Source organism: Pelophylax lessonae, assembly GCF_965119305.1.
Source record: "Pelophylax lessonae genome assembly, chromosome: 7".
NCBI classification, from domain to species: Eukaryota; Metazoa; Chordata; class Amphibia; order Anura; family Ranidae; genus Pelophylax; species Pelophylax lessonae.
The window spans coordinates 282,099,434-282,112,712 of record NC_138774.1 but is presented as its reverse complement, the minus strand read 5'-3'; the positions used below and the strand labels follow the sequence as shown (position 1 = coordinate 282,112,712).

At 43.3% G+C, this 13,279-nt stretch overlaps 1 protein-coding gene across 2 annotated transcripts in view; it reads left to right on the top strand.

The window, feature by feature from the left end:
- Positions 1–4,263, top strand: part of LOC309559681 (uncharacterized protein) — a 174,625-nt gene extending 170,362 nt beyond the window's left edge. For both annotated transcript variants that reach the window (XM_082263079.1, XM_082263078.1), the window contains 2 exons: positions 709–909; positions 3,773–4,263. In XM_082263079.1, coding sequence (XP_082119205.1) covers positions 709–909; positions 3,773–3,942 — 371 coding nt within the window. In that variant the 3' untranslated portion in view covers positions 3,943–4,263. The remainder of the gene's footprint in view (positions 1–708; positions 910–3,772) is intronic.
- The last annotated feature ends 9,016 nt before the right edge of the window (positions 4,264–13,279 follow it).

Here is a 13,279-nt window from a genome sequence, read left to right as displayed (position 1 = left end):
ACAGGGCTGTGGTCACTGTATAGGCCTACTAGGCTCATAGCTAGAGAGGAAAAAAAAACGTTTTAAGTAATCTATTTAATCTATTAAAAACGACCCTGTTGTTACAAAATGAAAATAAGGGCACCCTGTAAAAAGGATGGCACTCCTGGCAAACATTCCCCACTTTCCCTTCCATAGTCCCCCCCGCCCTTCTAACCCATTTAGCTTTTTGGTAAAAATGTTTCTTTGCTTTAGTTTAACCAAGATCTTAGTCTGTGTCCCTCGATGGTCCGATTTAGGGGTGATCATGCCACTACAGTCCACTGGATTCTGAGTGTATCCCATACATATCATGCAAGCAATGACATGATCACCCAAAGTACCCCAACCCTCCCAATCTACAGGGAAGAAAATAGTAGATCCTGAACCACTTGCCATTCTTTATTTTGCCCATACCTCTACTATTTTTTGTGTCATTTTGTATGTAAAATGCAATCCATGCCATTTTATTGCATGGGTTTCACTTCAAAAACCTTTTGGCTGGTGTTTACTCATTTTCTTTCTTGGTGACAATGAGCACCAGTACAGAAAGAGTGGTGAAACTTCTCAATGGGGATGAAGACAGTGTTAATATCTTGACAAAAGGTCTACCCTTCCCCACTCCATTTTGAATAGACATACTTTTTATTTTTTATTTGTTTTTTTGTTATATTGACTTCATATTTTTAGGTATTGGTGATGATGAAGGGCCTGATGATTATCCTGATGATTTCGAAGAGGCTGAAGGAAACACCCTGGAAATGATGGTGAACCATGCTCGGTCAGCCATGGATGTGTCTGCTGATAATGACAGCTTCCATGATGATCAAGAAGATGAGGGTGTCCATACTTTGTCAGAAACACTTAAGACGCTTTGTCAGCAATGTATAGGTATGTGACTAGGTATTACTAGGTTTATATATATATATATATATATATATATATATGACCATAGGTTTTTGTGTCAAAAGCTGTGTCTAAAGTAATAGAGTGCCAACAAACCCAACCTACTTTTGAACCATAACATTTAAAGTTTCCCTATAGGCTGAAATAAAATACACATATTTGGAGAATTGCCTCTCTTCCCTGACATATTTAATGCAGCCTATCAAGGATAAGTCTGTCCAAGCCTCCTTTCTCTAAAACAGCGTTTCCTGAGCTGGCTTCTTCTCTTGGAACTGCACTATGTTATATGCCTACTTCTCAGCCAATAAGACTACCAGGGTAATTGATGTCACTGCTCCTCCCCATATTACAGTTTTAGTACTTGGAGATTGGTCACTCGGGCCAGCGAACTGTAACATTGAGGTCTCATGGTCACCCATATCTATTAGAGAAAGGGTGATCTACTTACTTGATATGGGGGTCTCAAGTGCAGCTCCTGATATTAAAGGGTCGCAAGTAATATTCAGAGGATGTTTTTCTACAGAACGTTGGCAGAGACTGCAGACATGCAACAGGAGATGTCTACAACAGGAGACTGTGTACATGCAATGGGAGTTTGTTGGAGAATGAGAATAGAGACATGCTATAGAATTTGCTGGAGAATGGGCACATGCTATAAGAGTTGTTGGAGAATAGGGAAATGCTATAAGAGTTGTTGTAGACTAGAGACATGTTATAGAAGCTATTGGAGACTGGGGACATGCTAAAGGAGTTGTTGGAGACTGGGGACATGCTTTAGGAGTTGTTTGAAGCTGGGGTCGTGCTATAGGAGTTGTTGGAGACTTGGGGCATGCTATTGGAGTTGTTTGAGACTGGAGACATGTTATAGGAGCTATTGGAGACTGGGACATTCTATAGGAGTTGTTGGGAGACTGGGGACATGCTATAGGAGTTGTTGGAGACTGGGAACATGCTATAGGAGCTGTTGGAGACTGGGGTCAGGCTATAGGAGTTGTTGGTGACTAGAGACATGTTATAGGAGCTATTGGAGACTGGGGAAATGCTATAGGAGTTGTTGGAAGCTGGGGTAATGCTATAGGAGTTGTTGGAGACTGGGGACATGCTATAGGAGTTGTTGGAATCTGGGGTCAGGCTATAGGAGTTGTTGGAGACTGGACACATGCTATAGGAGTTGTTGGAGACTGGAGACATGTTATAGGAGCTATTGGAGACTGGGGACATGTTATAGGAGCTATTGGAGCCTGGGGACATGCTAAAAGTGTTGTTGGAGACTGTAGACATGTTATAGGAGTTGTTGGAGACTGGGGATATGCTATAGAAGTTGCTGGAGACTGGGACATTATATAGGAGCTATTAGAGACTGGGGAAATGCTATAGGAGTTGTTGGAAGCTGGGGTAATGCTATAGGAGTTGTTGGAGATTACGGTCATGCTATAGGAGTTGCTGGAGACTGGGAACACGCTATAGGAATTGTTGGAGAATGGGAACACGCTATAGAAGTTGTTGGAGACTGGGACATGCTAAGGGAGTTGTTGGCAATTGGAGTTATGCTATAGGGGTTTTTTGGAGAACGGGGGACATGCTTTAGCAGTTCTTGGAGATTGGGACCATGCTTTAGAAGTTGTTGAAGAATGGGAACCTGCTATAAGAGTTGCTGGAGACTGTGGACAAGCTGTAGGAGTTGATAGAGAATAAGGACATGCTATTTAAGTTGTTGGAGACTGGGGACATGCTATAGGAGTTTTTTTTTTAGATTGGGGAACATGCTATGGGAGTTTGTGGAGGAATGAGAACATGTTATGGGAGTTTGTGGGGGAATAAGGACATGCTGTATGAGTTTGTTGGAGATCGAGGACATGCTTCCGGAAACAGTTGTAGACTAGAGACACATTACAATAAATTTCTAGAGAACATAGCCATGATTTACAAATCAACATTTGCACAGTTGTGCTTCCAACAGCCATCCTCTTTGGGGAAAAAAGGGAGAGAAAAGGGATAGACACAACTTAAAACATATACAATGTCATCAGTGCAATAGAATTAAACCAAACAATTTAACTACTGGAAGTCAGTCTATATAATATTTTTCATTCATTGGCTAGAGTAGTCACCAAGACACAGACTACTATCTGTTGGAGCTCCAAGGGCCGCAGATTCGGATCCTGGGAGTTAGTGGAACAGAATGAAGGCTCCGACAAAAGAGCAAGGATTGGGTGAGCATAGTTTTCTGATGGATGTTATCAGTAAGGACTGTTATGGCGCTTTTCCACTGCATGGAACCGAACGGTTCGGCTCGCTTTTGTGCTTTTCCACTGCTGGTACCGCATGGTACGGTGTAGGAACGGTTCGGTACGGTACGGCGGCGCTTTTCCACTGCATGGAACCGAACGGTACGGCTCTCAAAAACAGTACCACCACGATTGTGGTTCCAAGAGGTACCGTTCCCGGTAACATATCCCACAATCCTTTGCATGCAGTCACTACTAGCCACTGATTGGTCAGAGAATCCCACCCACCCCATTGTTATCCCACCCACTTAACTTTAGTACTACTTTAGTGGAAAAGCAAACCATACTGTACTGTACCGAACCGTTCCAACATCGTACCATGCGTTACCAGCAGTGGAAAAGCAAACCGGGCCAAGCAGGGCCGAGTAGAGCCGAGCCAGTACTTGCAGTGGAAAAGTGCCATTACTATGTCCTAAATGGGTAAAGTCATAGTGTCTCTTGAAGGATCAGTGGATGTTTTTAAAGCTATGAACCTCTCACAGAATCCTATTAAGCCACATATTTAACCCTGCAAATTTATTGTTGTGATAACATGATCTGATTATCTGTGCTTTCTGTAGATGGTGTTGGTCCAACCTTGTACAATGAGCTCTCCAGCCAGTTCCTAAAAGGCCTGACACCAGAAGATCTTCAGCCCCAGTTCGAACACAAGATGGATCCAGACAGACTTGAGACATGCTACCTTGTCTTCAACATGGATCAGGATGCTTCCAGACCCACATCGGAGTGATTGCTCGTTGGATGTTTTTCAGAGTCGGAATATTGAAAAGCTCCACACCCAAGTGCCGATTTTTATCATACGGTTATTGGTTCTGTTTTGTAAAATGTGAAGGAACTGTTCGCTTGTATATATTTGTGAATATGTATTTGCACTGCATTGATGGACTCTACTGTTACAAAATGTGCTATTTCCCACCAGTTGGTACTGTGCACACAGTTAAATACTAAAAAGTTCAGTTTGTAGATCTGTTAATTTCTTCTTGTGTTTATTATGGGAACACATAGAAACTATGCTTCTTATTTCAGGTAAACAGGCTTAAAGCTTAACTCTAGGCAACCCCCCAAATACAGTTTACCCTATCAATCCTCCTCTTGCTAATTCCTCAATTCCATAAAAAAAAATAACTAAATAACCCTATTAATGACCTAAATTTGTTGTCACATGGCACGCCAAATCCCATGGTTTCCTGGAAAGAGGTGGGTCTTGCTTTGGGTGCCAATATTGCTGTCTGCAGATGTGGACGCTTCCCATTGGTTGTCCATTGATGGTGTCTTCACATTGTCTTAAAGAGTTTTAATACCCCTTCTAATTACCAAATTGGTGGTCACGCCCAGTTCCATGTTTTCCTGCTTCAGCAACAGAGAGGGGGTAAGGACTTTCCTACCTGCCAATAATGTCAGTAGATGCGGACATTTCCTATTAGTAATCCATTGAGGGTATCTTCAAATTGTCCTGAGGAGTCAAACTACTGCTTTTAATTACCTAAGTTTGTGATCACATGGCACTCCCAAGTCCCGTTATTTCTTTCTTCAGCAACATAAAGAGGTGAGTCTTTCTTTGGGTGCCAATATTGCTGTCTGGAGATGTGGACACTTCCCATTGGTTGTCCATTATTGGTGTCTTCATATTGTCCTAAAGAGTCTTAATACCCCTTCAAATTACCTAACTTCGTGGTCACATGGCACTCCATGTCCCTTGTTTTTTTTCTTTAGCAATGGATTGGGGAGGGGGAGTCTTCCTTTGGGTTCCAATATTGCTAAACAAAACCAAAGAAATTCCCAGCTCAACCTACTAACCAGTCTGCGACCAACTGAATCGTCCTGTCTAGCAGTATGCGTTAAAAACAGGGGTTTAGTCTGCACACAATGCATGTGAAATCTTTAGAGCCTCCCCGGTATTTTCTTTAGTCTTAACTATAAATTTTGAGAGCCTCCACAGTGGAAGCAAATGCATTATAATGGATAGGCAGTGGGCAAGTGAACCTGAAGGTACCCCACCCCTCTTTAAAGGCATAGGAGCTCACTGGACACCCAGCATATAGCACAATGGCAGCAAAGAAGTCCAGTGCTTTTCCTGTTTTTAACGCATACTGTTACACAGGACAATTTGGTTGGTCGCAGACTGGTCGGTAAAGCCCCGTACACACGTACCGATCGTCGGCCGAACGATCGGCCGTCTTCTGTCCAGGGCTGTCGTGTCTGTTGAAAACTGCAAAAGACTGCACACAAATTTTGTCGGCCGACAACAGCTGACTGAAGAAGTGATGTCATGTGATGGTTCACTTTCCTTGTCTTTTTTCTTTTCTGAGCATGCCCAGTCTTGCAAATCTGCTGTGTGTCGGCTGAAATCTGTACTGACTGGTGAACAATCGGCCGTTCTGGTGTCGGCATACAAAAATTTTAATGCTTGCACGACAGATTTTGTTCGGCCGAAAGTGCGCTGTCGGCTGTCGGAAGCATCATACTAACAAGTCGAAAATCGGCCGATCGTTCGGCGGCCGAACATTTTAGGCCGACAATCGGTACGTGTGTACGGGCCTTAAGTTGAGCTGGGAATTTCTTTGGTTTTGTTTTGCATGTGCTGCCCTTCTATGTGCTCCTTGCTGTAAAGCCCAGTTATAGGTGAGGCCAGTGGCCATTTGTTTGTATTGTTGCAATATTGCAGTCTGCAGATGTGGACACTTCATATTGGTTGTCTATTGGTGGTGTTTTCATATTGCCCTAAAGAGTCTTAATACCCCTTCTAATTACCTTCTAATACCTAAATGTGGGGTCACATGACACTCCAAGTCCTGTTTTTTTTTCTTCCGCAAGTGAGAGGGGTAGGGTCTTCCTTTTTATGCCATTATTGCTGTCTGGAGATGTGGACACTTCCCATTGATTGTCCATTGGTGGTGCCTTCATGTTGTCCTGAAGAGTCTAAATACCCCGTCTAATTACCTACATTTGTGGTCACATGGCAGGCCAAGTCCTATGTTTTCTTTCTTTAGCAACAAAGAGGGGGAGAGTCTTTCTTTTTGTGCCAATATTGTTGTCTGGAGATGTGGATGTTTCCTATTGGTAATCCAATGAGGGGGTCTTCACATTGTCCTGAAAAGTCTAAATACCCCTTTTTATTACCTAGGTTTGTGGTCACATGGCACTCCAAGTCCCCCTATTTCTTCAGCAACATAAAGACGTGAGTCTTTCTTTGGGTGCCAATATAGCTGTCTGGAGATGTACACTTCCCATTGGTTGTCCATTGGTGGTGCCTTCATATTGTCCTGAAAAGTCTAAATACCCCTTCTAATTACCTACATTTGTGGTCACATGGCACGCCAAGTCCTATGTTTTCTTTCTTTAGCAACAGAGAGGGGGAGAGTCTTTCTTTATGTGCCAATATTGTTGTCTGGAGATGTGGATGTTTCCCATTGGTAATCCAATGAGGGGGTCTTCACATTGTCCTGAAGAGTCTAAATACCCAGGTTTGTGGTCACATGGCACTCCAAGTCCCCCTATTTCATCAGCAACTTAAAGAGGTGAGTCTTTCTTTGGGTGCCAATATAGCTGTCTGGAGATGTGAACACTTCCCCTTGGTTGTCCGTTGATGGTGTCCTCATATCGTCCTAAAAATTCAGACAACTTGACTCGATGGTGGTTACTCCTAGACTGCAGCAGTGGATTACTAGTCTTCACTCCTGAAATAGGTGCTGCGGAGGGTCATGTAATTGTAAACATCCAATAATGCTGACTTAAAATGGAAGATCAAGGTAAGATTTTTACCCATTGCCCTGGGGACTTTGAAGGTTTTCAAGTATATGTACGATCGCAATTAGGAAAAACTTACAGTACATCTCTGCAGTACATACAGACTTCCCCACATTTTCAGAAAAGTAGGCGGGGCCATGCAAATCATTGTTTTACTCCCTTTTGGCTATCTACACATCCAGAACAGATGTAGGTGTATATTGCAAACTTAGCTGAATATTATAGAGCTTTTAATTCCAAACTGCATACCGCTGTTTCAGGCTTTGCAGCCAGCATCAGTGCAGCGTATGGAAACCATTTAGAAAAAGTGGGAGGGTGGGGCAGGGACCCTAGAGTTATACTAATAAAGGAGTTGTACTTGGGCCAAGTATCTGGATTCTGGGCTGGCAGCTTCTCCACGCCAGAAGATTTCCACAGTTTTAATGCCATCAAGTGAAAAGATATTTTGGGCCAACCCATTTTGGGGGGGTCAAAGAATGCCCTCTTCATCAGGGCTTTTTAATAGGAGAGAAAGTCTGCTGGACTGAGCTAGAAATACGAAATATAGAGCACCTGAACCGAACAGTCATCAGCAGTTTGAGCAGCCCAAACCAGCTGCTGGTGGCTGACCCCTGAAATGCGTTGGCTCTATAACACTTTTCACTTGAAACTTGGAATATATATATATATATATATATATATATATATATATATATATATATATATATATATATGTGTATATATATATATATATATATATATATATATATATATACATATACACCGCCCAGCCAAAAAAAAGTCGCCGCCAAAAAAAATGGTCACACACTCTAATATTTCGTTGGAGCACCTTTAGCTTTGATTACGGCACGCATTCCCTGTGGCATTGTTTCGATAAGCTTCTGCAATGTTACAAGATTTATTTCCGTCCAGTGTTGCATTCATCACCAAATGATGAGAGAGTCGGACCACTGTGCAAAGCTTTCTCCAGCACATCCCAAAAATTCTCAATGGGGTTAAGTTTTGGACTCTGTGCTGGCCAATCCATGTGTGAAAATGATGTCTCCTGCTCCCTGAACCACTCCTGAATCCTGGCATTGTCATCTTAAAATATGCCTGTGCCATCAGGGATAAAAAATACATTGATGGAATAACCTGGTCATTCAGTATATTCATGTAATCAGCTGACCTCATTCTTTGGGCACATGCAAATTACAACTAGTATAGTTAGTTGCTTAGTTAATTCCAGGTGTCAACTTTTTTTTTGGCCAGGCAGCGTGTGTGTGTGTGTATATATATATATGTATATATATATATATACACTATATTGTCAAAATCATCACTGACTGTAGAAAAGTTTGCATTTCATTTGAAAATCAAGGTCTGAGTCTGGAGGAGGAGTGGAGAGGCACAGAATCCAAGTTGCATGAGGTCCAGTGTGAAGTTTCAACATTCAGCCATAATTTGGGGAGCCATGTCATCTGCTGCTGTTGGTCCTCTGTGTTTTATCAAGTCCAAAGTCAGCGCAGCCCTCTACTAGAAAATTCTAGAGCACTTCATGCTTCCCTCTGCTGACCAGCTTTATGGAGTTGCTGATTTCATTTTCCAGCAGGACTTGGCACCGCCCACAATACCTGGTCACATGTTCATGGTATCACTGTGCTTGATTGGGCAGCAAACTCGCCTGACCTAAACCCCATAGAGAATCTGTCAAGAGGAAGATGAGAGACGCCAGATCCAACAATGCAGAGGGGCTGAAGGCAGCTATCAAAGCAACCTGGGCTTCCATAACACCTCAGCAGTGCCACAGGCTGATCGCCTCCATGCCACGCCACATTGATGCAGTAATTCATACAAAAGGAGCCCCGACCAAGTATTGAGTGCATCCTATACTGTACATGGACAGACTTTTCAGTAAGACCACATTTCTGTATTAAAAATCCTTTTTTTATTGGTCTTACGTAATATTCTAATTTCCTGAGATACTGAATTTTGGGGTGTCACTAGCTGTAAGCCATAACCATCAAAATTAAAAGAAAGAAATGCTTGAAATATATCACTCTGTGTGTAACGCATCTATATAAAATATAGGAGTTTCACTTTTTGAATCGAATTACTGAAATAAATTAACTTTTTGATAATTTTATGAAATGCATGTGTGTGTGTATGTTTGTATATATATATATATATATATATATATATATATATATATACACACACACACACACACACACACAGTATCTCACAAAAGTGAGTGCAACCCTCACATGTTTGTAAATCTTTTATTCTATCTTTTCATGTGACAACACTGAAGAAATGACACTTTGCTACAATGTAAAGTAGTGAGTGTACAGCTTGTATAACAGTGTAAATTTGCTGTCCCCTCAAAATAACTCAACACGCAGCCATTAATGTCTAAACCGCTGGCAACAAAAGTGAGTACACCCTTAAGTGAAAATGTCCAAATTGGGCCCAAAGTGTCAATATTTTGTGTGGCCACCATTATTTTCCAGCACTGCTTTAACCCTCTTGAGCATGGAGTTCACCAGAGCTTCACAGGTTGCCATTGGAGTCCTCTTCCACTCGTCCCTGATGACATCACGGAGCTGGTGGATGTTAGAGACCTTGTGCTCCTCCACCTTCCGTTTGAGGATGCCCAACAGATTCTCAATAGGGTTTAAGTCTGGAGACATGCTTGGCCAGTCCATCACCTTTACCCTCAGCTTCTTTAGCAAGGCAGTGGTCGTCTTGGAGGTGTGTTTGGGTTTGTTAACATATTGGAATACTGCCCTGCGACCTAGTTTCCGAAGGGAGGGGATCATGCTCTGCTTCATTATTTCACAGTACATGTTGGCATTCATCGTTCCCTCAATGAACTGTAGCTCCCCAGTGCCGGCAGCACTCATGTAGCCTCAGACCATGACACTTCCACCACCATGCTTGACTGTAGGCAAGACACACTTGTCTTTGTACTCCTCACCAAGTTTCTGCCACACATGCTTGACACCTGAACCAGATAAGTTTATCTTGGTCTCATCAGACCACAGGACATTTTCCAATAATCCATGTCCTTAGTCTACTTGTCTTCAGCAACTGTTTGCAGGCTTTCTTTTGCATTATCTTTAGAGGAGGCTTCCTCTGGGACAACAGCCGTGCAGACCAATTTGATGCAGTGTGCGGCGTATGGTCTGAGCACAGGCTGACCCCCCCATCCCTTCAACCTCTGCAGCAATGCTAGCAGCATTTATATCTCTATTTCCCAAATACAACCTCTGGATATGACGCTGAGCACGTGCACTAAACTTCTTTGGTCAAGCATGGCGAGGCCTATTCTGAAAGCAACCTGTCCTGTTAAATCACTGTATGGTCATGGCCACCATGCTGCAGCTCAGTTTCAGGGTCTTGGCAATCTTCTTATAGCCTAGGCTATCTTTATGTAGAGTAAAAATTATTTTATTCAGATCCTCAGAGAGTTCTTTGCCATGAGGTGCCATGTGGAATTTCCAGTGACCAGTATGAGAGAGTGAGAGCGATAACACCACATTTAACTCACCTGCTTCCCATTGACACCTGAGATCTTGTAACACTAACATGCCACATGACTCTGGGGAGGGAAAATGGCTAATTGGGCCCAATTTGGACATTTTCACTTAGGGGTGTACTCACTTTTGATGCCAGCTGTTAGACATTAATGGCTGTGTGTTGAGTTATTTTGAGGGGACAGCAAATTTACACTGTTATACAAGCTGTACACTCACTACTTTACATTGTAGCAAAGTGTCATTTCTTCAGTGTTGTCACATGAAAAGATAGAATAAAATATTTACAAAAATGTGAGGGGTGTACTCACTTTTCTGAGATACTGTATATGCATCATTATATAGATGTACAACCTTGGTGTGACACTTCAATTTCATATTATTTTAGGAATATCTCTATAAAAAATTTGCAGTGCTATTCTTCCTTTAAGAGCCCATTCACATTAGCGCGACTTGTCAGGCGACTTGTCAGCCTGACAAGTCGCGCTCGGTCACGGTCCATTGATTAGCACAGGACCCGTTCTAATAGGAGTGACACAAGTCGCTCCGACTTAAAAAAAGGGTCCTGTACTACTTTGGGGCGACCTGGAGGCGACTTGCATAGACTTCCATTATGTGAAGTCTCTGAAAGTCGCGCTGAAGTCGCGGTACACAGCGATGCACGCGACTTCACAGGTCACCCCGCAAAGTCGTGTCGCGCTAGTCTGAATGGGCTCTTAAACTGCATGTTCTGTGCAAATGGGTGTAAAATAGAATGTTATTAAAAAATTTTCTCTAGGTTGAATTTGTTAAAAAATAGAGTGGTTTGAGAAACTACTGCATTATGGTCACTAGATGGAGCTGACGATCATAGTAAATAAATATTTCCTATCATCTGTGAACCAACCAAGCCGCTCAGGCTTTGAAGGGGTATTAGTCCTCAGTACACTGCTGTGAGTGCCGCCTGGGGAAGGAGCTAGTCCAGGCTCCAGACGTCAGTATGTGGTGAAGTAGATATCCCTGTAGCCGCACATCGAAGCAGACCCTCTTTTATGATGGAAATAAAGTCTTCTGTGCTGGATTTGAAATGCGGATCAGGTACAGTATATGAATATAGGTCTCTTTATATGCCGATGGCTTCTGAGATGAGCAAGGAGGGCATCAGAAACTGAGGGAGACACCCCGATCATTTCATACTGACTCCAGATCTTAGAAATTGCATAAATTACCTTCAGCCATTGCTACTGGGAAGTCGGATTGTCCGGGGATTTCCAGCTTATAGAAATATTTTTTTAAATAGCAAAGTGGCAGAACTACTTCCCACACATATATTTAATAAAATCAGACTATAAACAGACCAGGGAGCCATGTGTTCATATCTGCAGCTCTCCTTGGAGCCACATTTTTAATTCTCCCCTTAAAGCGGTTGTAAACCTAAAAAAACCAAAAAAAAAACCCTGCAAGACAAAGGCATAATAAGCTAGTATGCATCGCATACTAGCTCATTATGAATTACTTACCTTAGAACAAAGCCCCGACACGGACCCCCGGACACCGCTGTGGGAGCTGACATGATCCCTCGGCGTCTCTTCCGGGTTCGGCGGCTCCGGCGCTGTGATTGGCTGGAGCCGCAATGACGTCACTCCCGCGCGCAGTCATTTTCCGGCAAGCTCCCGGCAAGGAAAGCTGAAGGTCCGCCGGACCTTCAGAGCGCATGCGCCGCTCGCGTGAGCGGCTGCATGCAGTGCAAATACCGTGCCGGTTTAGGAGATATTAATTGCACCTACAGGTAAGCCTTATTGTATTATTACTACCGCTTTAAGCTGTAAAGGCAGCAGTGCTCAGCTGTACACTAGGATGACCAGATGTCCCCAGTTTCTGTGGGACAGTCCCAGATTTTTGCTGCCTTGTTTTTGCTTATGATGGGGACCTGCAGAGCACACCCGGGCCTGCACTCTTGACCCAGAGCAAAATAGGCCCGGGTATTAGTAACCACTTCCCACCCACCATATAGCAAAATGGTTAAGTTATCCTGACTGGGCATCATATGACGTCCAGTAGGAAAAGTAGCTGGCGCGCGCAGCGATCCGTGGAGCGGTGTGTCGCTCTGAAACACTGCATCTCCGATCTTTATAAAGAGCCTATGATGTAGGCTCTTTACCATGTGATCAGCTGTGTCCAATCAAAGCTGATCACATCGCAACCAGGAAGTGCCATTTATCGGCTTTTCCTCTATTCGCGCTGAAAAAACGGTAGAGAGCCGATCAGCTGCTCTCCTGATGGGGGGGGGGGGGGTCTGCGCTGCTAATCAGCACATTGATTATTGGTGCAGACCCACCAAGGATGTCCACCCGTACCCACCAGGGATGCAAATTAGTGCCTATTAGAGAAGTCAATCAGTGCACATCAGTGATGCCTGTCAGTGCCTCCTCATCAGTGATTCCCCATATCACCCGTCTCCTGGCTGGTTGGGTGATTTAGCAAATGACAAATATACAATAGTCATTAGCAATGCCAATTTATCTTCCTCTGGACAGCACTCTGCTTGCTAGACTCTATCTTCTCTAACCTGTGCAGTCCTCTGGTGTAAGCCCTGTTCTTTTGATACGCCATGCATGCACCCCTTTAGAGACTTCAGACCAGGAAATTCAAATGAACAATAAATATCTTTTACTGAGGTAGTTGCAGGTAACACAAACAGATCTCAGATATATCTTCCACACAATTTCCTGTACAAAGCATTCTGGTGCCCAGGGCTTTTTTTCTCAGAGAATAGGTGCAGGAACTCCCCACCTTTTGAGTCACCCCTTGTCTCTGCCCGTA